Source organism: Erinaceus europaeus, chromosome 7, assembly GCF_950295315.1.
Source record: "Erinaceus europaeus chromosome 7, mEriEur2.1, whole genome shotgun sequence".
Taxonomy (NCBI): domain Eukaryota; kingdom Metazoa; phylum Chordata; class Mammalia; order Eulipotyphla; family Erinaceidae; genus Erinaceus; species Erinaceus europaeus.
In genome coordinates, this window is record NC_080168.1 from 10,200,262 (window position 1) to 10,216,373 (window position 16,112).

A 16,112-nucleotide genomic window follows, 5' to 3' on the forward strand; every position below is an offset into this window, starting at 1 on the left:
GAGGGAAGAAGAGGGAGGGAGAGGGAGAGGAGACAGAGGGAGAGGGAGAGGAGACAGAGGGAGAGGGAGAGGGAGAGGAGACAGAGGGAGAGGGAGAGGGAGAGGGAGAGAGAGGGAGAGGGAGAGGGAGAGGGAGGAAGAGGGAGGGAGAGGGAGAGGAGACAGAGGGAGAGGGAGAGGGAGAGGGAGAGGGAGGAAGAGGGAGGGAGAGGGAGAGGAGACAGAGGGAGAGGGAGAGGGAGAGGGAGAGAGAGGGAGAGGGAGAGGGAGAGGGAGGGAGAGGGAGAGGAGACAGAGGGAGAGGGAGAGGGAGAGGAGAAAGAGGGAGAGGGAGAGGGAGAGGGAGAGGAAGGAAGAGGGAGGGAGAGGGAGAGGAGACAGAGGGAGAGGGAGAGGGAGAGGAGACAGAGGGAGAGGGAGAGGGAGAGGGAGAGGGAGAGGGAGAGGGAGAGGAGACAGAGGGAGAGGGAGAGGGAGGAAGAGGGAGGGAGAGGGAGAGGAGACAGAGGGAGAGGGAGAGGGAGAGGGAGAGAGAGGGAGAGGGAGAGGGAGGGAGAGGGAGAGGGAGGAAGAGGGAGGGAGAGGGAGAGGAGACAGAGGGAGAGGGAGAGGGAGAGGGAGAGAGAGGGAGAGGGAGGGAGAGGGAGAGGGAGGAAGAGGGAGGGAGAGGGAGAGGAGACAGAGGGAGAGGGAGAGGGAGAGGAGAAAGAGGGAGAGGGAGAGGGAGAGGGAGAGGAGACAGAGGGAGAGGGAGAGGGAGAGGGAGAGGGAGAGGGAGAGGGAGAGGGAGAGGGAGAGAGAGGAAGAGGGAGGGAGAGGAGACAGAGGGTGTAAAGGGCGCATAAAACTCTTCGTGATATCAGTGTCTAGCAATGATTATCTATTGCTACTATACTGTGGGAACATGGAAGCTTTCTAATTTTACAGTCACATGTTGTTAATTTTGTGAAATATACAGAGCTCGGAGTTCCAGTACTTTCCAGGACTTTATAAATGTAAATGCATTAAGTCTTTATGACTCATGAAATAAATACTGCTTTCATCTCAAATTTGCAAGAATGAGGGCTTGAAGGCACAGAATTTTGGCTATTGTAAGAAGTACTGCAATGATCTCTTTGTCTAGTCATCTGTGATTGATATCTAGTCTGCTTCTAAGCTTTGGCTATTGTCAAGAATGTAGCTGTGAACATAGGAGTGCATATATGTCTTCAAATTAATGTTTGCATGTCCTTTGGATAAATACCTAAGAGTAGTATTGCCGGATCACACCCAGAATTTCATTTTTCTATATTTGAGGGCTCTCCATACAGAATTCCAAAGGGGCTGCACCAGTTTGCATCCCCACCAACCGTGTAACAGAGTCTCTTTTTCTCCACAATCTTGCCAAGATCTGTCATTTCCTGTTTTGTTGATGCAGGCTATCCTCACAGGTGTGATGTGTAATCTCAGTGCAGTTTTAATGGGAATTTCTCTAATGAAGTGCAGAATTTCTTCATATCATGGAACCCTACTCTGTAGTCAAACAAGACAATATTGTGTCCTTTGGGACACAGTGGATGTAACTGGAGGTGATTATGCTTTTAAATAAGTTTAAAAAAAAAGAGAGGCAACTACTGAATGGTTTCACTCATATGTGGAATTTAGAGGACTGATAAAATGAACTTGTAAAAAAAAAACCAAAGCTAATAAACTATCTTTAAGATTTTGCTGGTTCGAGCCCCCAGCTCCCACCTGCAGGGGGCGTCTCTTGGCAAGCGGTGAAGCTGGTCTGCAGGTGTCTTATATTTCCTCCTCTCTGTCTTCCCCATCTCTCGATTTCTCGCTGTCCTATCCAACAACAACCACAGCTATAACAACAATAGCAATAACAACCACAAGAAGGGCAACAAAAAGGACAGCAAAATGGGAAAAAATAGCCTCCAGGAGCAGTGGATTTGTAGTGCTGGCACCGAGCCCTCGTGATAACCCTGGTGACAAAAAAAAAAAAAAAAAAAAAGATTATCATTGAAACGGTAAAGAAACAGGACTTTGGTGGTGGCTGTGGTGTGGAATTATACCCTGCAGTCTTATAATGTTGTAAACCACTATGAAATAGAAATGAAAAATACAATAAACATAAAATGCATATATCCCTTTGACGATGACTGAGTCATAGGAAATTTCTATTTTCTATGTTTTTCCCATAAGTCTATAATATTTGTTTCAAGCTACTCTTTAGTTAAACTCCTTTAAACTGTAAAATGAATTCAGTCCCCTATTAAGGAATGACTGTCTTTCAGCATTTGATATTTGAGAAAAAAATAGGCACATAGGTACACGACACTCTGGAGATTTCCAAGCCTGAAATTATCCCTCAATAATGATTTTATGGGAGAGGCTAGGCTACTGACACTTAGCAAAAATAAGGATTTAAGAGAGTTGCTTGCCATTTTTTTCTACATGAGTTCTGTTGATTGTTTCTCAGTGTTGTCTGAAATAATGCTCTTTGAAATTTATTTTAGAATTATTCTGCAGGCCAGGGAGACATGTGCAGAAGGCTTCCAAGCCTGAGACTCCTAGGTCCTAGTTTCGGTCCCCAGCACCACTTTAAGCCACAGCCGAACAGTACTCTCTCCTCTCTTTCTCTCTCTCTTTAAAAAAAATAACTTAAAATATTTTAAAATAGTTATTCTGTTAGTTACTACTTCTTCATATGCAACAAATACATCATCAACAACAACGAAAACAAAATAGTCAAAATCATGCTTAATAGTGAACATGAATGGAACAGGAGGAAATCATGCTAATGAAATAAGTCAGAAAGAGAAGGTTAACTACAGAATTCTTACTCATATGTGGGACTTATGTGACACAGCAAGGGGAAATTGTTAATAAGTTGTGTTTGATTTCAATAGACTCAAGGATTCCAGAAAGCAAAGTGGAAAGACATTGAAAGGGGAGTGTGGGCCTAGTGCTCCATGGTAGTGAGAGGAAAATTTGCTGGTGGGTGAACTCTGCTAACACATATCTTAGGGAGATGTGAAATGACATTTCTGGGATAAGTGCAGTCTTATAAAACATGTCCTCAATAAAAATGCAAAAGAAATTAAAAATGGCTATCTTGAATTCAGAAAGCTTAAACAATGAGATACATGCTAAGAATCCATAGCTCTATACAGATATTTGGAGCCCAGTATAATGACCTTCAAGTCAATTGAAATTTGATGTGAGAACACTGACTACCAACTTTGATCAGGAATTAATGAGTTAGTAAAGCCATCATTAGCATAAATCAAGTCCTCCAGAGTTATGAACAGAGTGCAAAGTAATAAAATATGGGACAACATTGCAACTAACTCTCCAGATTCTGTTGTGATTTTTTTTTCTTCTTCTTCTTTTTTTAATGTATTTTTTTTCTCTCCGGGGTTATTGCTGGGACTCAGTGTCTACACTATGAATCCACTACTACTGGAGGCCATTTTGCCTCCTTTTTGCCCTTGTTTATCATTGCTGTTATTGCTGTTGGATAGAACAGAGAGAAATCGAGAGAGGAGGGGATGACAGAGGGGGGACAGAAGACAGACACCTGCAGACCTGCTTCACCACCTGTGAAGTGACCCATCTGTAGGTGGGGAGCCGAGGGTTCGAATCAGCATCCTTATACCAGTCCTTGTGCTTCTCGCCATTTGCACTTAACTTGCTGCTCCCCCACCTAGCCCTGTGTTGTGATATTTTTAACAACTATATTTAGGCTAGAGATGATATTGTTAAACTCATTTTGTAAGTTCAACTTTGTTGAGGAGGTTATTTTATTTGATTTACTTATTTATTTATTTTTAAAATATTATTTCTATATTTATTTAACCAGAACACTGGTCAGCTCTGGTTTATGGTGGTACAGGGGACTGAACCTGGAACTTTGGAGCCTCAGGCATGAGAGCCTCTTTGCATAACCATTATGCACTACGATCATCATCTCTGGCATTATGCTATTCCACTGCAGAATACTGTGCCCCAGGATGGTTCCGTAGCCCCCATGTCCACTTGGTCGATTCCAAATTATATTCCTCCATGAGGATCATTTCTGGAACCATCCGTTCCACCCCGGTTCCATGGCTGCCAGTTCTTAGCAACATCGCCCCGCCAGATATTCGTCGGGATGCGGCATCATCTAAGTTCATTTCCCACGTCTACGCTCGACCGACCGGACCTGCCAATATACGCGGAGATCTTCGCTCACCCTGTTCAACGCTTGACGTCTCGTCACCCAATCTGGTCCCCTACGCCTACACTGAACTTCTCTGTTCCAGACTCTTGGAAACAGAGCTGGCAGTCAGCTGAGGTCAAGAACAAACACCTCATCACAGACCCCTGCAAGCGTCAACCCGGCTTTGACCTAGCACGTTATGATTGGGCCCTCCTCAATCGCTATCGAACAGGCCATGGCTGGTGCGCCGCTATGGTCCATCGCTGGGGAGCCAGAGACGACCCGAACTGCCCCTGCGGCTACAGACAGACTATGACCCACATAGTCAAAGACTGCCACCTCTCCAGATTCAAAGGAGGTCTCGAAACTTTACATCAGGCTCAACCTGACGCTGTTGACTGGCTACGGAAGAAGGGCAAACGCTAGAAGAAGAAGAACCATTATGCTATCTACCCTGCTGGAGGAAGCTATTTAAAATGCAGTCTTTTGGGGGCAGGGTGGTAGCGCACTGAGTGAAGCACACATGCATGAAGCCAAGGACAGGCATCAGGATCCGGGTTTGAGCTCTAGGCTCCCCACCTGGAGGGAGGTAGCTTCACAAGCACTGAAGGTCAGCAGGTGTCTGTCTTCCTCTCCCCTGCTCTGGCTTCCCCTCGTCTCTATATTTCTCTGTCCTATCTAAGAAGGACAGCAACAACAACAACTCTTGCTCAAGCCTTCAGTCTCCACCTACGGGGAGAAACCTCAGGCTCTGTGGAGTAGTGGTGCAGGTGTCTCTGCTGTGTCTGTTTCCCCCCCCCTCTCAATTTATGTGTTCCCATTAAATTAATAAAAATTAAAAACAGCAGGGAGTCGGGCGGTAGCACAGCGGGTTAAAGCAGATACAAAGTCCAAGGCCTGCGGAAGGATCCCATTTCCAGCTCCCAGCTCCTCACCTGCAGGGGAATTGCTTCAAAAGCGGTAAAGCAGGTCTGCAGGTGTCTATCTCTCCCCGTCTGTGTCTTCCCCTCCTCTCTCCATTTCTCTCTGTCTTATCTAGCAACGATGACAACAATAGTTAACTACAACAATAAAAAGAAACAACAAGGGCAAGAAAAGAGAATAAATAAATAAATAAATATTTAAAAAAATTAAAAATGGCTTTAAAAAATCTTAAATTTGGCTATAAATTTAGTATTTCTAGTAATTGATAATTTTTTAACATGTATTTCATTAGTGATTTAACAGTGATTTACAAAAATTAGTGGCTGGGTGGTGGCACAAATAGTTGAGCACACATGTCACCAAAATTAAAAGATAATAGGGGTATGATTCCACAGTGTTTCCACCACCTTAGTTCTGTGTCCTTACCCCTCTCCAGCAGAAACTGCAATAATCTTCCTAAGATCACAGATATGGATTATCTATATCTATATCTATACCTCTCTCTCTATATGTATATATGATGTATGTATTTATCTCTCTCTATATATGTATGTATGTGCCCATTTTAAAATATATTTATTTATCTTTATATTACAGAATTACATGTCCACAGGGGCTTGAATCCACATCATTCCCACCACCAGAGTTCTGAATCTTCAAATCGCTACTGGTGCTGCCACCCCACATCATGCTGCTACTGAAATCCTACTGTGGACGGTCACCAGGGATGCCTAGCCTGAGAAGTCAACCTCACAGGTCTTTAAATCTGGTGAGACTTTTCCTAACACCCAGGACTATCTACATCCACGTTAGATGACATTTAACTAAGTAACAGATACCAGATTAGGCTAGGGTTTACGGTGCTGGATACAGGTGTAACACATATCCATAAACAAGGGGCTGTTATATAACTCAAAGACGAAGTGCTCAATAATGGTTGAAGTGCCTAAAGAAGGCATCATAAATTCTGTAACTGATTGGACTTAGACCAAATTACTGGGTAGCTGGGATGCATTGGATTGACCTTCTCGTGGTGCATCCCGTGAGTACCCATTCATTGGGGAAACTGATGATCCTTCCTAGCCGACTGAATCCACATGGATCCCAGTCACTTTCAAAGCCAGCAACAAGCAGCAACAAGCAAGCATCAACCCGGCTTTGACCTAGCACGTTATGATTGGGCCCTCCTCAATCGCTATCGAACAGGCCATGGCCGGTGCGCCGCTATGGTCCATCGCTGGGGAGCCAGAGACGACCCGAACTGCCCCTGGGGCTACAGACAGACTATGACCCACATAGTCAAAGACTGCCACCTCTCCAGATTCAAAGGAGGTCTCGAAACTTTACATCAGGCTCAACCTGACGCTGTTGACTGGCTACGGAAGAAGGGCAAACGCTAGAAGAAGAAGACTGGGTAGTTTAGCAGAAAGGTCCAAAGAAGACAGGTCCCATAAAACTAACTCTGACTGGGCTCAACAAACAATTGATTATCAATGCCTAAGCAGCTGAGAGAAAGTCTAAGATCGTTAGATAAAGAGAGGACTACAAAAGTTGGATAACGACAAGAGATTGGCCCACTTAATAATGGCCCATTTGGTCAATATCACACTACCTCATCATCTGGGGCTCTAGTTAGGGAATCCTTGGATTCCCATACACATATGATGGGCCTAAACCTTTAAAGGGCCCCCTCTCTCCACCACCAGTGGTTGCTTCCATCAGGAACGGCATCTTGTGGGCCCTCCCAGGGGCTTTTCCTCACTATAAAGCAATGCCGGTAGGGATAGGCCCAGTCTCTGAAGGGAGTCTGGAGGTATCCTGCCCTGCTACTTGAAAAAGACTGGTCCTGAAATAAGTACAGCCTGCAATGCCCCCCCCCCCATTTGTTTCTACAGTCCTCTCTTCTCTTTCTTTTTAAGTCATACCTACACCTGTCTCTACTTCTTAGTGTTCTTCCTTTTTCCTTTTCTCTCTCAGATCATTCAAACAGTGCCTGATGTTCTCTGGTGTTTTCCAGATTTTCTTCCTTTTCAGTGATGGTATAAAACGAGATTCCTGGGAGTCAGGCGGTATTGTAGCGGGTTAAGCGCACGTGATGCAAGGTGCAAGGAGGGTACAAGACCCCAGCTCCCCACCTTCACAGGCGGTGAAGCAGGTCTGCAGGTGTCTTTCACTCGCCCTCTCTGTCTTCCCCTCCTCTCTCCATTTCTCTCTGTCCTATCTAACAATGATGATAACAATAATAACTACAACAACAATAAAAACAAGGGCAACAAAAAGGGAAAATAAATAAATAAAATTAAAAAAATTGTTTATTTAAAAAAGGTAAGATTCCTGGTGACAAATGTTTTGGGTCCCTGTAGAATAAGGGTCCATAGCTCTCTGGCCATCATCCCTAGTTTTCTCCACTCTAGGAGTATGAACCAAAATTCTTTCTGAGGTATAAAATGAAGTAGTTATGGCTTCTGTAGTTGTCTCTCTGCTGGACTTAGACGTTATAATTGATCTTTACTCACAACTCCAAAACACAGCTTAGTGAAGACCTCTCTGTCAACACTCAATTTTCAATGTTGTGAATTTCTTTCCATCTCCAAATTGGTATTTTCTTTTTTTGTCTCCAGGGTTATTGCTGGGGCTCACAGTGCCTGCACCATGAATCCACTGCTCCTGGAAGCTATTTTTTCCCCTTTTTTGTTGCCCTGTTTTTTTTTTTAAATCATTGTGGTTACTATAATTATTGTTGTTGTTACTGATGTTGTTGTTGTTGGATAGGATAGAGAGAAATGGAGAGAAGAGGTGAAGACAGAGAAGGAGAGAGAAAGATAAACACTTGCAGACCTGCTTCACCTTTGTGAAGTGGCCCCTTGCAGGTAGGGAGCCGGGGGCTCTAACCGGAACCTTAAGCTGGTCCTTGTGCTGCTGCCTGACTCCCCAATTGGTGTTTTCTTAAATAGGCGCTGCTCAGATGACAATTCTGGTCAGACTGTAGCTGCTGAAAGCTTTTACTTTCCCGTAGGCAATTTGTAGTAGTGTAATTTAAGATCCATACCACTCTACATTTCCTAATTCATTTCAAAATTGAATTTGCAAAGAAGTTGTTACTGTTAAATTATTTACTGCCTAGTTCTTTTGTTTTTCACAGGGGTATTTTTAGCCAGCAACTCTATACTTATTTGGACAGGGGGTCAATAGTCCTAAGAGTAACAGAATCAACATAATTTAGCCTTGAAAGATGGTATTGAAATATGTCTGTAGAATAGATTTGACTTTCCTTGTGCTCTGAGATTCTACAGTGTGAAATGTTTTACATCCTCTGTCTGCTGGTTCTGGTTTTGCTCATTATATATAAAAAGCTTCTCATCCCATTTTCAGCTTTTTTTTTTAAAATTTTAACAGAAATGCTGGCATGCAACTTACTTCCAAGAATAGCTTAGAGCTGATGCCCTCAATTTAGTCATGAGAATTACATTTCTCTCCTCTTTGAGATACCCTTTCCCAATCATTATACTCCTGGCCCCATAAGAACTAAGTGATTTAAATGAATTGAAAATATAGCTTTGCAGGACATATAGAAAGAAGCATATTTCAAATAAATAATATCCTCTCAAATCCTAAACCCTAAAAATCACAGTTACTCTTTAAACTAACTCTTCCTGTGGGGGGATGGGTTTGTATAGAATGCTTCAGCATATTAAAAATGCGAAACATGCCCATTTCACATACACCTGTCACAGGGAGATGAGAAATTAGACTTGTGTCAAAAAAATTGTACTGTAAGCCATTAACCTCTCAATAAAATGATAAGGAAAAATGCATGCCCATATATTATATTTAAAAGGTTTCCAAATGATGACTTTAACTTGAAATATTGGTAGAAAAAAAATTCCACAAATGTCATGATGACAAATATCAGCCAGGAGGAGTTTAAGTCATCTTGTAGAGAATCCAAATAAGCTCCTGAATGATCTTTTATCTTTCATCAGATAATTCTATGCCTGAATTTCTCGGTCAACTCAGAAAAATTAAACATTGCTTATCCTTTCCAGAGAATCCTGTCAGAGCAATCTACCTGTTGAACTGTGCCAACCTAGAGCAGAAACATGAGCTCAAAATGCTATCTATTAACAGTCCACATAAATCAGGTATGTTACTTTCAAAAGGATACTTTCCCCAAATCTTATATTTAAGGAAATAAGAAATGTCTGTCGTACGTACAAGCCCAGTCTGCTGCCTTCTAAGATCCCGACCCAGCAGGGGTGTTTACTTACAGAAGCACAGTTTTCTGACTTGTCTTCCACAAAACCGATCTGGCAGGGTGTCCTCTGATTCTGCAGCCAGTAGTCTGTGGACTCCAGCAGGCTATTGCTGCGAAGCACCTAAGGAAACCGAGAAAACCTTCTCAGTGCAGCTCTGCAAGGTTTTCTATTCAGACAAGCAGCTCTCTTGGCAAGAAGGTGTGTAGGTGTTATCTTTTACTCAGGCTGTCTGGGTATTAGGAGAAAAGACAAATGCTTGTATGATATTCAGTAGCATCTCTAGAATGTGTGAAGCATTCAACCAGGAACTGACTTTAGAGAAAGACACTGAGATTAATACCGACTTGTTGCCCATCACCAAGTCAGATGGAGTCTTCAGTACATGTGCAACTTTTGTTGTTTACAGCTGGATGCTTGTTTTGAGATATAGCTCAGCTGGCAGTGGGATGAAACTTCATTTAATCAACAGTGTAAGTGTTCTTTCACACCCTATGGATATTTTCAAATGTAAAATTCCTTTGGGTGCGATATTGCTACAGAAAACCTGATTCGTCAGTTCTCCAACTTTGCAAATCCAGGGTTTTTTTTTTTGTGTGTGTGTGTTTTTTTTAAGCACAGTAGACTCCCAGCATCTTCTACAAACCCAGGCACAATGTGAAACCCGATCTTTTATTAAGGACAGCATATTTATTTTTCCATGTGTAACAGTATGGTAAAGGAAAATCAGTCTAAATATACCAAGTCAGAAAACCACAGGAGATTTATCAATGTTTTTTTTTCTGATTTGAATTATAAAGAAATAAAAAAATTGTAATTATGAGCCAAAGCATTTCTAAGATTCAACCTTTGAAATAACCAAATGATTCAGCTCCTCCTCTTATATCTTAACAATACCAAAATATTTTACAAAGTTTTATTTCTTTTTCTCTCTGTTTTTTTTTTTTCTTTTTTCTTTTTTGCTTCCAGGGTTATCGTTGGGGCTCAAAGCCTGCACTACAAATCCACTGCTCCTGGAGGCCATTTTTTCCATTTCTGTTGCCCTTGTTGTTATTATTGTTGGTGTTGTTATTGCTATTGGATAGGACAAGGAAAAATAGAGAGAGAAGGGGAAGACAGAGGGGGAAGAGAAAGATAGACACCTGCAGACCTGCTTCACCACTTGTGAAGTGACTCCCCTGCAGGTTGTGAACTGGGGGCTCTAACAGGGATCTTTATGCCAGTCCTTGTGCTTTCACCATATGCACTTAACCTGGTGCACTACCACCCAGCCCCAACAAAGTTTTATTTTTTTTATCTTATATAAGACTTCCAATGTTCTTCTGGTAGTTTCTTCTGTATTAGGGTGCATGTCTGTTAGTATTTGACTTTTTTAATTTCAGCAATATAGAAGGTTTAATCAATTTTGTTCACACCACAGAAATAGAATGCTATCTTAATTACTTTTCATTTACACAGAATAATCTTCTTTCATTCTATAAAGATGTGGTAGATTAATTTCTGACTGAATATCAGCTCATTTAAACCCTGATAATGTTTTCTATAATATTTTCTCTTAGTTAAGTGATGTCATTCATTTAAATCATTTTTTATTATTATTATCAAGAAATGACAAATCTGGACCTCAAGAGTGGGAGTCCAATGCTTTAATCCACTGAACCAAATTCCACTAGATTTTAATTTCTCAGAGAGAAACATGCTTTTATGGCTGTTTACATTTACATTAAATCAAAACATTATATATTTCTGCTCCTTGCTTTTCTCTGATCTTTAGAATTCAGAGTATCCATGAATAAAACAGGACCCTGATAAGCTCTGTCTACTGAGAACAAAAGAGATTTAAAATGGAAACACCAATTACCAGCACTTTGCAATATAGTGTAATGAATCACTTCTTAGCCATTTCAAAGCTCAACTCTCAACAATTAGACTTTGAACTTCTATATTATATTTTATTCTGGGCACACATTACCATGGTTACAACAAATAAGTCAATAGAAGACAACAATTCTCATTTATCAGAAGACATGTATTATTTTGGTTTTAGTGTCAGCCTGAGAAAAATAACAGTTCAGACAAAATTCACTTCCATCTTAAAAGAAATGATGGACTTATTTCATATATCTTCCCTGATAATCTCAGAGAAGCAGAAATGGAGGCTCTAAAAGATATCTGTAGTGCTTAACTGACAGAGACCAGCCAAAGCTTTCCTATGTGAAACATTTGATTGTGAAGAAACTGGAGAACTGCCGAATTTCTCCTGTATTCAACTTCTCTAAAAGAGTGCCAAGTATAAGACTTTATAAACATGCATGCGCTTAATGACAAGACATGAAAAGACTAATTTGGAGAGGTATATGTGTCACTGTGTTTGTTCACTGCTGTATCATTCACAAAAGCCAAGGTAGGAAGCAACCGGAATGTTCATTGGTAAACAACGGGACAAGGAGGACATAAGATATATTATATATAGCATTACTGTGTAATTTAAAATGATGATATATCCAATGGAACAAAATGGATGGTATCAGAGGTGATTAGGTGTAGAAATAAGCAAAGAGGTGACAGAATGGCTTCACTCATATATGTGACACATAGATAATGGAACTATACAAACTTGGAAAGAAAGAGAGAAGGAAGAAAAAAAGAATGAAAGAAAGTGAAATTGCCTCTAAGCCTTTGTGTGAAACTCATCACACTCATTAACAGAGTCCTATACCCCCCTCCACACCCCCCAATGACCACAGTTCTCACTAATAATAACAATGTATAAAAAGTAATAAAAACAGGAGGGGTAGGGAGGTAGGTACTCTATCTGCAGTGGAGAAGCTTCATGTGCAGTGGAGCGGTGCTGCGGGTCTCTGTCTCCATCTCTTTCTCTCTCTGTCTCTCTTTCTCTTGGACTCCTTCTGCCTCTCATTCTTTATCAATAAAAAAGAGTGGGAAGCACAAGGACCGGCATAAGGATCCCGGTTCGAGCCCCCGGCTCCCCACCTGCAGGGGAGTCGCTTCACAGGCGGTGAAGCAGGTCTGCAGGTGTCTGTCTTCCCCTCCTCTCTCCGTTTCTCTCTGTCCTATCCAACAACGACGACGATAATAACTACAACAATAAAACAACAAGGGCAACAAAAGGGAATAAATAAATAAAATAAAAATATCTTTAAAAAAAAAGTGGAAAAGGTGGGGGCTGGGAAGTAGCTGCCAGGAATGGTGGAGCTGTCCAGGCATCAAGCTCCAGCAATAACCCTGGTGGCAAAAGAGTAAAAGGGGTAATTGAAAACAACAACAACAACAACAACAACACACACACACACACACACACACACACACACACACACACATCTTGGCATGTTCTACCCTAGGAGTGACAGAAAAGTCAACAGTTTTATGAATGTGTTCACTCAATGAAGAATGCCATAGACTTTTCCATTTGTCTTTCAGTTCTCTGAGATACTGAGTACTTGCTTTAAGATGCATATCTTTACTTTAAAAGAAACTTCAATGAGAGTAATGTAGTGGGATTTTAACTGAAAGCTATTATCCATTGATAATCCATTGATAAAATCCACTGATTGATTATCCATTGCTGCAGAAGAATAAACATTTTTGAACAGAAGTGCTTTGTTCCACAAGTAAAATCAAATACTGCATGACTTTAGAATGCGAACTTTATTCATGATTTTAAAGTACGACTGATCTGATTATCATAATAGTAAGATTTATTATTTACTTAGTGCTAATATTTTCTATTGTATATGATTTTTGTATTTATTGAGAATTCTTGGGACTGGGTGATGGCACCCCTGGTTGAGTGCATATGTCACAATGTACAAGAACCAAAGTTCAAGCCCCCAGTCCCCACCTGTAGGGGAAAAGCTTCACAAATGGTGAAACAGAGCTGCAGGTGGCTCTCTGTCTCTTTCTTACTATCTTCCCCATATCTCTCAATTTCTCTCTGTCTCTATCCAATAAATAAATAAATATTTTTTTTTTTAAAAAGAGAGAGAATTCTTTGGACTGAGGCCATCATAGATATTATCTGAATAAAATTTTCATACTTCAGAGGTAAAATTTAAGGGACAACATATAAAGTGTGCTTAAAACAGTATTTGGCACATAGCACTCATAAGCATTAGTATCACATTATCAAAATGTTTGGCCAGGCTTAGAGGAGCCAATGATTTGTTTAGTCAGTAAAGAACCAGACTTTGAGCCAAGTTCTATGATCCACCCCGCCCCCACCTCCACCACCAACTCCTGATAAGCAGTGGTCTACAGAAAATTGTTAAAATAACACAATTTCTCAACTTTGACATCCCCACATTTATATTTTCCCTTTATTCATCTCCTCAGGGCTTCTGCCTGTGTTGTCAGCAGGTATGAATTCAAGTCCTAGTCCTACTATGTAGGTTATAACCAAGTTCACCACTACGTTGTCAAGTTCACCACTAGTTCCCAGTTTCAGTTTGCTCTTCATAAACAATCAAGTCAAGTAATGTTATAGAATTTTTTTTTTTTTTACTTTGAAATTGTCAGTGATTCTTGGTTCCAGGCAAACATTTCCAGACAGAAAGAGGGAAACAAGAGATGGAAAGAGGAAAGAAAAGAAAAAAACAAAAAAACAAATAAACAAAAAACCAGCACAGCACCAAAGCTTCCCTCAGTAATGTGTGTTGCAAACTGGGTGTGAACCCAGATAATGGTCTTGACTAAGCCATTATCTAAGGCCTTATCCAAGTGGAGATATCTTGCTTTTTTACATTAGACATCTAGTCTTTCCTTTCTTCTTCTTTTTTCTGTTCCTGATTCTTTCCCAAATACCTTTAAAGTCAAGCAAGCAAAGAAAACAAAATCTTAGGCCTCAATAAACCATTTAGCATATGCTATGCAATTTCAATTTGTGCAGGTTTAGTGGATTAGGCAAATGCTATGAAAATAAGGAAATGAGGAATGCATGAAGGAAGATTATGTGCTTGAGAATTTTATGATTTGGAAGCTTTATAATTATAATCTCCCTGATGAGAGTTACTTTCATGGAGGGTGTGTATATGTGTGTGTGGTGGGGGGTTAATGCTTCTCATGGCTCATTTATTTATTTGCTATTTTTAGCTGCAGCTTCACTTATTTCAGATGAAGAACTGATCAGGCATGTGTCATGAGCTTACAAGCTGGAAATAAAAGTGGCACAATGTCAAAAAAAACCAAAAACAATCCTGTGTATCCTAAACAATAGAGAGACGTTTGTCGTTAGTGCTAGTAAAGAGTTATCTTTTTTTTTTTTGGTATTAATTTGAATTTGGTATTAATTTGAAGTGAATAAGGGAGACAAAATCTTAGTAACTTAGATACAGCATCTCTTTTTCACTGTTGAATTTTTATTGTTGATTCCATACATTCTTCTAAAACCTTTTAATGCATTGTCTTAGAGTCTACATTTAGTATTATACAGGGGTGTCCATAAATGTAGTCAAAAGACAGCATGCTATCAGAAAATCACTGATTTCTCTGAAAAGAAAAACAAACAAAAATTCATAGTTTGAAACATGCAGTGATCTTCTCCAGGTGAAATGAGTTTAATCATGTAAGTACACAGTATGATATTTAGATTTTTTTGTGAGTAATTAAAACTTGAGAAGACAGTAGCTTGTGGTGTCACAGAGGTTTGACCACTGGACTGCCCCACAGCATCCCTTTTATAGAGAACCTGGAGAGTCCTGAACTTCTGTGGATTTACTGTTGGCAGTTACTACAGAAAAATAATGAAAACCAACTTAGAAATTTGTTCTCAGACCTTAAAGGTGGTAGAGCACAGACCTAAAATGCCTGAGATTCTGAGTTTGATCCCTGGTATAGCATCAGAAAATGGTCATAAGAAAAGAAGGAAGAATATTGAGTGATTTCACCTATAGGTGGAATTTAAGAAACAAGGACAGCAAAAGGACCAAGTGAAACTTGGATTTGTTAGGATGTTCTCCACCAAAGCAAACGCTTCTTGGGAAAGAGATGGGATCTTGGTGAATGAGGATGGACAACCATCTAAGTTGGGAGGTGAGCATGTTCTGCAAACACCTAGTCAGGGAATTTGAGAAACTTGGCAGTGGCGCACCTGTTTAAGTGCACTTGCAGGAGGGGATGCTTCAGGAGTGGTAAAGTAGGGCTGCAGGTCTCTATTTTTCTCTCTCCGTCTCTATCTCCTCCATCTCCCCCTGCTCTCTCAATTTCTCTCTGTCCTAGCTGATAAAATGGGGGGGAAATGACCATCAGGAGCAATGGATTTGTAGTGCCAGCACCAAGCCCCATCAATAGTACTGGAAGGAAAAAAAAGAGAGAGAGAGAGACAGAGAAAGAAAGGAAAGAATGAAGGAAGGAAGGTAGGAAGGAAGGAAGAAAGAAAGGAAAAAAGAATCTGTACCCACCTGCCAACAATTGTATTGTGAACCGCTGATCCCCAATAAAATGAAAAAGAAAATGACTTTATAGAGAAATTCTTTCCAAGTCTCAAATAACAGAGTTGGTACTTAAGTATCAACTATTTCCTATAAACTATAATTTCTCCCAGTAAAGTAGTTTGGAAAAAGAAAAGTTTGTAAAGGGCTAACCTCTGATGCCTGATAACTAGATCAAGAGAATACAATGCAAGTCAGACACTGTGCTTCCCAGCTTAACATTGTCTTAACCTTCGCAATCTGATAATTTTAACAATTATTTGTGATGTGCCTTTTTCCCTCTTGGATCTCTAGTCTCCTCTA

At 40.7% G+C, this 16,112-nt stretch overlaps 1 protein-coding gene across 7 annotated transcripts in view; it reads right to left on the minus strand.

The window, feature by feature from the left end:
* Nucleotides 1-16,112, minus strand: part of SPHKAP (SPHK1 interactor, AKAP domain containing) — a 127,150-nt gene that overhangs the window by 59,819 nt on the left and 51,219 nt on the right. For 6 of the 7 annotated variants that reach the window (XM_060193688.1, XM_060193687.1, XM_060193693.1 and 3 more), the window contains one exon: nucleotides 9,379-9,486. The exons of the other annotated variant lie outside the window; for it this stretch is intronic. In XM_060193688.1, the coding sequence (XP_060049671.1) occupies nucleotides 9,379-9,486 (108 nt within the window). The remainder of the gene's footprint in view (nucleotides 1-9,378; nucleotides 9,487-16,112) is intronic. 7 annotated transcript variants of the gene reach the window in all.